The following is a 10,963-nucleotide window of genomic DNA, read 5'->3' as shown; positions in this document are numbered from 1 at the left end:
GTTCCTCGACCCGGTTTCGACTAGAGTTTACCTCATTACGATTATTACTGCACACTTCACATTATACCACACACAGCAAAGTCAGCTGACTCGCGATCGCTCGTTGCTCTTGGAATATTGTGCGAGTACGCCATCTCATGCTCGACAGTAAAACAGGGTAGGGCCCTAGGCCCTATTTATTTTGGACAAGGAGAGAGAGAGAAAAAAAAAAAATAGACATAAAACTACTCCGAAAGTGAGGATAATTAATGATGACGGAGCTGGACAGAGAGGTCTCGTAACAAGAATTGTAATCGCTTCCCAGAACAGTAATGTTGTGCCCCTTCCTTCATTTCCGCGGCTGTCTCCGGTTTCTTAAACTACAAGCATTATAGCTACAGGTGTGACATGTTGTTGTTGGTGGTGTTGTTGTTGTTGTTGATGCTGTTGTTGCAGTTGTTGCTGCTGTTGTTGTTGCTGTTGTTGCAGTTGTTGTTGTTGTTTCTCTTTCTCAGAATGCTCAAACCCCAGGGACTTTTCCAGAACGATCGTGTAGGTCAGAGCCTGTTCATCGTTCTCCTCGGCTGCTCTTTCAGATCCTCCAAGTATACAGAGCGTATCAACAACAAAAAAGAAAAAAAAAAGAAAAAGAAAAAGTTATTCCAACTTTTAAGGGCTACAATTTCTTAAATTGTCAGCTATGAAGAGCACAATGTTGGTTGTGAGGAAAGGGGAACTCTTCCTCCTTCCATTGATACCTAATTATGTTGCCAATATATTGTGCCTGAGCACATGAACTTTATAGACAACAATGACAAGTTGCACTTTTTCCAAGTTTGCGTGTTATTGTGAAGGAACAATGCATGTCTCACTGCATGATGAGATCTGTCAATGAAAGTTACCAATATACGTGTCAGTTGTGAATGCAGGTTTACGGTGTTTAGGATTTGTGTTTAGGGTTTGTGTTTGGGTTTTCTCCTAACATTTTATGGTCCATAACCTTTAACATGGCCTTTTGTCCAATAACTTGGTCTCTCCCACAGAGGCCAACCCACAAACAGTCCATATTTTTCTCTGTTCATATTCAACACATAGCTCCCAGTGACAAACCATGTCTTGAATATGAAGAGAGTAAAATGGATAATGGTTACGCCTTAACAATGGGAAGGACCTAGTTATCGACAGCACAGCCATCTAAGGTTATGGACCATAAAACGTTAGAAGAAACCCTAAAACACGAATCTTCTGTCGTGCAGGCTGGCCCGATGATTTGATCACTTTCAATGACAGATCTCATCGCATGCATTGAGACTTTTATTGTTCCTTCGCAATAAACACGCAAACTTGGAAAAAGTGCAATTTGTCATTGTTGTCTTTAAAGTTCATATGCGTGTGCTCAGTCACGCATGACGTTTGTCAACGTAAGCCTGACTATAGGCTGGGGATACGGGGAACGAAAAGAGTATGACAAATTAATGTCTAATTCCTGGAATCATTCTAGTGGCCCTTAATCTTTGAACACTTTCGAGTCTCCTTTGCCATAGCTCCCCTATCATATGCCTATAGTTTGAATGGTGACCATACTGACTGACCGTATTTCAGATAGGTCTTTGATATAATATAATGTACCTTAAAACATGAGTTTTACATTGCAACTGATTGACAAAATGCCCTATATAAATCGACGTAAATAAGCACTGAATAATGATCAGTGTTTAGTGGTAGCCATGATAATCATGGGCGTACGTACTTGAGCAGAATTCGAACTTGCGAACTCCTCCTTGCGAACTTCGCCCGACATCGGGGGGGGGGGGGGGGGGCATTAAACACATGGAGCATTTTGTCCGACAGAGCTGTCGGACAAAATTGCTCTCAGCCAATCAGATGCAAGGATTTCAGTAGCTTGTAACAGTTTGTCAGAAAAATATCCGACCAAAACGCTTCATGAAATGCCCCCCCCCCCCCCTTGACGGTTCGAATCCTCTAATCTAACTACTAAAAAAAAAAATAAATAAATAAAAAAAAAAACAAAAAACCACTGATCAATTCAGTGCTTGTTTTTATAATTATTGTTGCGATAATGAAAGGATAGATAATATCAACATTCCATAATATTCATAGAGAGAGAGAGCACTTTAAATCACCACCGTCTGAGGGCAGGCCAGGGAAATGACCCTTATAGAATCAAGGGTCGGTACAGTTTTGGTTGAGACCTAATTTCAGGTTTCTAACATTTTTTGGTGAGATAATGGGTAAGCTCTTATGAAATATGAAAGAGCATGTAATTCTATGAGGAATTCAACTTTTACTTGATGAAAATTGGTTTTGAAATGGCTGAGATATCCAAAAAAGAGCGATTGTAGTAAAGTGTGGGACCGACACTTCTCGATCTCTTTGTTTTACTTTGTTTTTGGATGTTTCAGTCATTGCAAACCCGATTTTCATCAAATAAACTTTGAATTCCTATTAAAATGGTATGCTCTGTACTCTATCATAAGTGTTTTCTTGGTATCTCGCAAAAAGTTTAAAGCGAAATTCTCATCTCCACCAAAACTGTATCATCCCTTTAACATGCAAACTTGAGACACACGAGAGTGTATATTGAAAATCGCCGAGAGTATCTCTGATATAATAAGTGGCTCCACTTTACCTTCCCTTTATTATGTCAGAGTGAAAGGTAGCTGCACGTGAAATAAATGAATATATGAAGAGTTTGTTCGCAAAAACCGATAAGTCCATATTTGCCAAATGGAGATATTTGCGATTAAAGGTCAAGAAAAATAAAGAAAATAATAAGAAAATCTTTGCTTCTTTTGACCATAACTTCAAAAATGTACCTTTATATGTAGTGAAGAATATATCATTTAAAAGGTATTATTTTGTACTTTATGACAGAGACCGTACTTCAAAATCTTCAAAAATGGACTTATCGGTTTTTGCGAACAAACTCTTCATATACTTGAAAAAAAAAATGAAACAAGAGAAACTGCATTCTCATCAAATGCAGTTCATAAAGAAAAATGAATAAAAATAACATAATATTTCATCGTTCAAAGCTGCTCGGCGGATCCCGGAGCAGAGAAAGATGAAAACTCTGCACTGTGAAAAAGATAAAGATGGAAAAATAAAAGGAATGGCAGTTCCTATAGGGACTGGCAAGATTATAAATTTGTGCCTTAATCTCAAAAGCCAAAAGAAAAATGAATAAAAATAACATAATATTTCATCGTTCAAAGCTGCTCGGCGGATCCCGGAGCAGAGCAAGATGAAAACTCTGCACTGTGAAAAAGATAAAGATGGAAAAATAAAAGGAATAGCAGTTCCTAGGGACTGGCAAGATTATAAAGTTGTGCCTTAATCTCAAAAGGTTCTTTAGTTGTAAGGCAGCTTAACAGGCAGGCTGCCGGCTCTGTAAATGCAGCTTACAGGAACTGTACAGTTCTGGTTGAGGTGGGGATTCATGTTTTGAACATTCCAAAGTGAGATAATGAGAAACCTCTCATGAAATATGAAAGAGCATTATTAAGAAGGAGCATCAACGTTTGGTTTTCAAATGGCCGAGATATAAAAAAAAAATGATAATGATAACGATAAGAGGCGACAGGCCACGCCTTTTATAAGGATCTTTTTGTTTCGCCTTGCTTTTGGATATCTCAGCCATTTCAAAACCAATTTTCATCAAATAAACCTTTGATACCCCTTAGAATTGCATGCTCTTTGACATCTCTAGAGTGGTTTCTGAATATCTCGCAAAACGTTGAGAGCTAAATCCTCACCTCAACAAGAACTGCACACACCCTTTAAACCCTCCATTTCAGAGGGTTTTTTTTTTCTCTCTCTCTCTCCCTCTCTCTCATCGGTCATTCTGTGGAAGCAGGGAGGTGTTTTGTCTCACCTCCCTGGTGGAAGCAAAGTTAGCTGCTTCCGGTCACCCATCGAAGTGTATCGGATCTCTGCAGTCTGATGAATCCAACTTGATTGGTCGACTTCTAGTACAATATATCAGGTGAGTGGCAGACATGTAATCCTCATCGGACAATAAATGCCTCATCGAATCACCGCCCGACTTGTCTGACACTGACCTGATATTCAACCATCACAAGTCAGATTCATCTGACTATTAAAAAGATCCAATACGCAGAGACTCCAACCCAAAGCACCTTCTGATCTGGAGATTCTCCCGCCTGAAACCCCTAGCAAACGGGAGACTCCAACTTGATATGTGCGAAGCGCGAAGTTCCTAGGGTTCTAGATGCTCTCTTGTGCTATCTAAGGCTTATTTTGTCAACATACGATAGAAATAAGTAAGAAATCCCTTCCAACGGGAGACAAAGAGCCAGGGCGGGAGAAATTAAATCTCAAACGGGAGAACGGGAGATTTTGCAAAAATGGGTTTTCGGCGGGAGATCTCCCGTCGAAAACGGGAGAGTTGGAGTCTCTGAATACGTTTCGGTTGGTGGCCAGAAGCGTGGCCGTGGGTGCTCGGGCCCCACTCATTTTGTGCACCATACAAAGGAATACATAAGGTGTCATCACTTTGGGCCCCATACTTCTTTTCTTCTTTTTTTTTTTTAAGTCGGAAGTACGTAAGAGGCACTAAAAAGAAATAGATAGAGATCTTGAATTGTGATCACGGTAAGGTTATGTTTTTCCGCTGAAGACCCCCCCCCCCCCCACACACACACACACATACACACACACTTTTTTTTTTTTTTTTTGTTGTTGCTTGTTAGCTCATCAAACCCGGAAATGCCCCCCCCCCCCCCACACTTTTGAAAACTCTCCGCCGGCTGCTGAGAAGCGATAAACTTTGCTTCCGATGAGTGGCCGATGGGATAAGATCTCTATGGAATGGGGGTGTATGACTTACTAGCCTCAAATTACATTTTTTTTTTTTTTTTTTTTTTTAGATACAGTAAAATGATGGAGACTGGTGAGATACTTCGGTAATTATTTTGAGGTATTAATACTACATCCTCAGTAAGCAAAATACTGTTATTGGGTGGCATCTAACAACAGATGGCGCACTCCAGTTTTCCAGAATTCCAGGCGTAGGCATGTCTGCCGAAAACTCCTACAAACCGGCCGGAAAAAGCAAGGTTTCTGGCCTTGCTACGGCATACCTAGTTCTCTACAATGTAGTTTTGTGTGCAGGGTAATGTATGACACCTATTTGTTCCATATTTCATATCTATAATGCTTTCTTTGAGGTCTTGAATGAAGGATTTTGTTCTCAATCCGATAATCCTTATCGTGTACGGTGTATAGACTGTTAAGTGCAGAGTGCATGATTCCGCACTCTGTTGCATTGGTCCAGGGGCAAAGCCTAGCCTGGCTGGGTCGTCCATGGTCCGATGCGTACTACGGGTGCGTGGCCCAGGCGAGCTGTCTGCTGTGTTGAATGAATGGGATTTCTTGCAGAGCACTGGATATCCATCCAGGCATCTGCTTGCTTGCTACACAGTATCAGCTGGGCCTTGTCCATGGGGTGGGGTGTAGAGGTCATTCTTTGCTTTTCAGTGTGCCCTTGGATGGAATTTGGTTAGTGATCTGTTGATAAGTGTCTTTTTTTAGCTGGTTGTGGTCGATTCTAGCGTAGACTGACATAGTAGTACTGCAATATAGGCCCTACAACAATTTACAATAGTGATACAAACATGACAAATCAACAATGACAATGTGCAATGTGTATTCAAGGTGTAATCAGGAAGGTGAGCACCTCAGCCTCCGCCGGGGGGCACCTCCCTAGCTCCCTGTTGTAAATTAGTTCAGATAGTGCATTGTGAGGCCATGATCACATGAGGTGAATCCAATGCATTCGAATCCTTGCCTGCAAAGCTGAGAGTGTACCAAAATCATATGTACAATGTACTGAAATGTGATGTAGAGAAGGTACAGACTGTACTGTTGTAGCTAGTAGTTCCATCTCTCTGGAGTAAATACTGCAAGGTGAATTCATGCAGTCAACATGGTCAATAGATATTGGAACTTGTACAGAACTTCGTGAAAAAATTTTGTTATTCATGGCAAAATAATTGCTTGTTGTTCTGTATCTTAAAACTCTGGTGGTCATAAAAGATTAAGAAGAAAGGAAAAGCAATGTTCAGCCAGGCCTATGGAATTTGCTTAATTTTGTTATAATGACAAAGACTCCAGAATGATATTATTGCAATCTGTTGATGCAGGTGGTTGTCTGTTGGTGCAATGGGGGTTCGTCATTACCTACAGGAGAAAACCAATGTGGGTCTCTACGACGCCATCGAACTGCCTCTAAAGGCTTTCCAGACTGCGGCCATTCTTGAGGTCAGTCCATAGTTGATGAATCAAAGTATCCAATGGTTGTTTGATCGCATATAAGTTCATCAATGTTCATACAATGTGATTGAGAATGAATATGGCAGATTTTGTTTCTGTAACTATATCGAAAGTGACGTGGGATGAAGCCTCAACAAGGAGAGATTTGATGGTGAATGAAAGCAGAAATTATGCTGTGAAGAAAGAATGTATAGGGTAAATTTTGAAGTGTTTTTGTGGTGATTTGTTAAATTATTTTTGTTTTCACTGTTCATTTCAATAGTAAACCATATTTATGTGGATATTTGTGACCCTGCATCACAAAACCAACAAAAAGTTGCCAGACATGGATTTTTAGTTAAAATAAGAGCAAATTCTGAAAGAGCAGTCTATTCTAAGCTTTAAAATGATGTATACATGTACAGTCTGTAACTCAATTCAAAGGACTCTCCTAACCTGTTGGAAAGAATGCACACACTCTGGAAAAGTGTAAACTGAGAAAAGAGGCTCTGAAGTACTCTATTCAAGCGCCAAAATCTTTTACCAAACCGCGCTTGCTGTGCGATGAATGGGACAAAAAACATAAAGGCCTCCCATATTTTTAAAACTGCATTTGTTTGGGCAAAAGCTGCATATTGGAGATGCGCAGCTAGGGCGGGGAAAATGCAAACGCAAAAAATAGAAGTCTTTAAAAAATGGCATCAAAGCGGCAGATCTCCCTACGGAAAGCACAAGAGTTGGAGTCTGTGTGTTTATGTGCTGGTATTACCTCATCCGTTGATCTCTCTTCCTTACCAATTGCTCCATGTGGCCACAGGTGGTGCACTGCCTGATAGGAATCGTTCCATCATCGGCAGTCCTGACGGCGTTCCAGGTGACGTCCCGTTTGGTTCTCCTGTGGCCCGTCACACACAGTGTGATCCAGGTAAGCTCGACCACCTGAGTGACCTTGTTTGCATTTGTGCTCAGGTCTCCCTGGCTCTGCGGCAGGGTGCTCTCTGAAATATTACTTTCACATGACGCCCTCTCAGAGTATGAAAGCTTCCCAAAGTTTTGGAATAATCATCCCTTTTGAAATGCACCCTTAAATTTTAGGATCATCATCAGCTGCCTACCAAAGGTAACAAGCCTTGTCTACTTGTGTGTGGAGCTCAAGACTCAGAATCCCTCAATTTTCCCTCAGTAGACACAAGTCTGTATTCCTCCATGTATTTTGAACTTCTCCGAAGTTTGAAGTTTAGGCCAGACCAGGGATAGTGCATTGTGTGTCTAATGCAAATCAGTGAAATTGTTGTGATCTGTGACACATCACAGTGGCAAAGTAAAATGGCTGCATAGAAACCATTTGTACATAAACTCTGTGTGCCTGAGTACTTATAATACTTTGATCTCTGATTATGCGTTCATTGTTAATTATTGTATGACTTTTTGGCATGATATGAAGTATGAAATGATGATGATTGTTCATAATTTTCATTTGACTGTTTGTAATTGCTTTCTTCTTCTTTTTTTGTCCCCTACCTCAGGTTCAGAATGAGAAGAGTATTATACTGTACGTGATGGCGTGGACAATCACGGAAGTTATTCGTTATGCTTTCTACGTATTTGCTCTTCTCAACCGACTCCCATATGTGCTGATGTGGCTTCGATACACCCTCTTCATTGTACTGTACCCCATTGGTGTCACCGTAAGTGCTTTTTAGTTGTCTTTTTTTTTTCAGTTCATTTCTACTAGTCAGCAAACAAAGCACAGCAGTGGCTGAATTGATGCTTGTCTTACTCTTTATGTCATGGAAGAAATTTGAGTTATTGCTTGTAGAAACCAAACTTTGCAAATGTTTGCTCTTTATACAGTGTAAAAATTATAAGAGCTTATGGTGTATGTGGCTTCCGATATCTTAGAAAAGCATGTTTATTTTCAATACCAATATAAACTTTAAATTGAGGTTAAAAAAAAAACACCCAAAAACCAACCTTAATCATGTCCTGTAAAAGTGGTGTATTTTGCCCCAATGTGAAATTAGCGCAAAAATAAAAACACAGTTTTTTGCATATTGTACATTTTCACTACGCAGAATTAAAAAATGTATTTATCTTTACTGATCATGTGCAAAAAATTTCACTTTTACAGTATTACAAATGTTAAATGTTGATATAAAAGTGTTTGCTATTAAAGATTGGTATAATAATTTTGCAAAATGTTATTGAATGCCTGCCATTATACATCCTGTAAAGACTGATGCACTTTCTTCCATTGAATCTCTTGCACAGGGTGAACTCTGGACCATATACTTGGCATTACCATACGTGAAGAGTACCGGTCTGTATTCCTTGGAGCTGCCAAATGATTACAACATTTCCTTCGATTACTACAGCGTGCTAATCTTCCTTATGATTCTTTATATTCCAAGTAAGTCAAGCAAATGGTTGGTGTTGTTTTAGTTTTTATGGAGCTCTGTCAAGTGGGCAATTTGCTCCAGAGAAAAGTCTTGATTACTTTTATTGGTTGGAATGAGCTACACTTATATGAAAAATATTTCATTTATTAACTCACGAGCATCTATATGAAAACATACTGTTTAAAAACCTCATGGCTTTGGTATATAAAGTGGATGGGTTTTAGGAAAACGGATGTCACTTGCCTACTTACTGTATACGCCGAATATTTCGCGTGGTTTTTATTTTCGCGAGTCAGCTGCTATTCGCGAAATCAAAAACATGCGAAAATATTGACTCTAATACTTATATGAATGTGACGAACGCGGAGACATTTCTCCGTTCATTACATGACTCCAAGATCGCGAATTTAACCCCTCGCGAAATTGTCGGGAAGTCCCGATTTGTGAAAATTTAGACTCGCGAAATATATGGCATATACAGTATGTACCAAGATACAGGATTATGCCTTCACTGTCAACGGATGCCACTGATGCCATTGATATGTTGATTGGGGGGGGGGGGGGTGGGGGCGATCTTTCATCAGCCTGGGGTTAGGTTTAGCCTAGTAGGCAGGGACGTCCACAAAAAGAAAAGGTGATAGAAGAATAGCAGAAAGGGTGAAGATTGTAAAGGGAGACAGGCTGCTTGGGAGGTGGAGGGCACTGGACTCCAACAAGGAAACAAAGAAACTGGTGCACCATGCATCCTCTGTTTTGACTCCTGCATTGTGTCAGGTTTTCTGTCATTGTAAGCAAGAGAAGACATTGCAAGTGGCAATACGCTACAGGAGATAGCAGTGGATAATTGTTCAGTTCTGTAATTCGTTACTTTTATCACAGCAGATGGAATAAAGATTCATTTGTTAAATGTTCAGCACAATCATACACGATTCAAATTTATTTCAAATGCAGGAGAGAACCATACAAAAAATCTAGATGGAAAGATGTTAATTCAGTGTAGGAGTGAATAACTTGGCAAGATAGTATGCTATTTACCTTGAAGTCCTGATTTAGAAGGCCACTTTATTTATTTACTTATTTTTTTTAAAGTCAACTTTGAAGTTTAGATGCAGTCATACTTTCAGTGAATCACACTCATAGATGCTAGTGTTAATTCAACCATGATGCTTCATAAAATCTGAAAATTCTCCTATTTCAAAACATTCCCAAGCTGTAAAATGTGGATATGATGTTGTAATTTTGTTTCACTTTTTAAATTTTGAAGAAATAAAAAATTTTGTATTAGCCAAATTAATTGCAAAGTGCAGTTTTTCAAAGCTTTGATATCTGTGACTTTTTGAGATTATATAATCATTGGTCATAAATGCAGTCTTCATGATCATGCAAGCTTGCTGTTTCTATGGTTAATGTGGATGATATGCACGAAGGGAGATTATGTCATGTTAGCCAAAGAGAGCTACTAGCATGAAAAATATGTGCCATCTTAAATTTAGCCCCATTATGATGTCATTCTTTTCTATGTTCTCAACCTACAGTATTCCCGCGCCTGTATTCACATATGCTGAGGCAGCGGAAGAAGATGTTGACGGGCAAGCCGGGTGCCAAGAGAGACTAACACCAGCCACCAATCATCTCCTTCTTTTCTAGTTTGTTTGTACTTTTCAAATCAAGATGTCCTTCTATAATGTTCACTCGTCCACAGACCAGGGTGGCATTCTCCAGTTTGTGCTGTACTGTGCTGTAGTGTCGATGAGAGATTCAGTGCTCCTCAGTGTGTCTTTTTTTCCCCTCAAGTCTTGTCCTAATTTCTTTCCTATTATAAATTGAGTGAAGACTAGACGCAAGTATTCTCAGGTGGTGGTAAATTGGAAGTGCATGTTGTGAGAAAATCAGTGTGTCTGCAACGAGTTAAGACTTTGATTTGGTTTGGGGTCAAAGCCACACCTCAACACTGAAAAATGTGCAAATGGTATCTCATATTTCAGGCTTTCAAAAAGATGGCCACTATAATATTGTCATTTTCTTTGCATTCTTTGGTAATCAGTCTACTGAGCTATCCCCCCCCCCCAGTCATCTTTGGCTTCTAGAAGAGCTATTATTGTATGTCATTTTCTGTAGCACTCACCAGATTAAGAAAAAGAAAGAAAGAAACCCTACTTGAGCACCCTCTCATTGTTACACCTGTATGTGCATTGTTGGAATTTCCTGAATCTTTTTAGCATACTCTACTACGTGTGGTCACTTTGGCGCTTGAATTCAAGAAAGGTTCTGGGCAGGATTATTTTGTTGAG

General features: G+C 39.7%; 1 protein-coding gene across 1 annotated transcript; it reads left to right on the top strand.

Moving 5' to 3' along the window:
• The first annotated feature begins 5,023 nt into the window (after positions 1-5,023).
• Positions 5,024-10,344, top strand: LOC140240039 (very-long-chain (3R)-3-hydroxyacyl-CoA dehydratase 2-like). The gene is made up of 6 exons (XM_072319850.1): positions 5,024-5,134; positions 6,165-6,282; positions 7,091-7,198; positions 7,800-7,961; positions 8,545-8,683; positions 10,208-10,344. Exons 1-6 carry the CDS (start codon positions 5,037-5,039, stop codon positions 10,285-10,287), a joined length of 705 nt encoding a protein of 234 aa, XP_072175951.1. The 5' UTR covers positions 5,024-5,036; the 3' UTR covers positions 10,288-10,344.
• Positions 10,345-10,963: the final 619 nt, after the last annotated feature.

The sequence above is a fragment of the Diadema setosum genome, chromosome 16, assembly GCF_964275005.1.
Source record: "Diadema setosum chromosome 16, eeDiaSeto1, whole genome shotgun sequence".
Lineage (NCBI taxonomy): Eukaryota > Metazoa > Echinodermata > Echinoidea > Diadematoida > Diadematidae > Diadema > Diadema setosum.
This window is presented reverse-complemented; position numbering and strand designations above follow the sequence as displayed.

What these genes read in the sequence shown, in the direction of transcription:
- LOC140240039 (XM_072319850.1), top strand. Translation starts at nt 5,037, where the DNA reads ATGTCTGCCGAAAACTCCTACAAACCGGCCGGAAAAAGCAAGGTTTCT. An exon ending in AATGTAGTTTTGTGTGCAGG is followed by an intron (nt 5,135 to 6,164) that starts GTAATGTATGAC and finishes CTGTTGATGCAG; the next exon opens with GTGGTTGTCTGTTGGTGCAA. An exon ending in TGTACCCCATTGGTGTCACC is followed by an intron (nt 7,962 to 8,544) that starts GTAAGTGCTTTT and finishes TCTCTTGCACAG; the next exon opens with GGTGAACTCTGGACCATATA.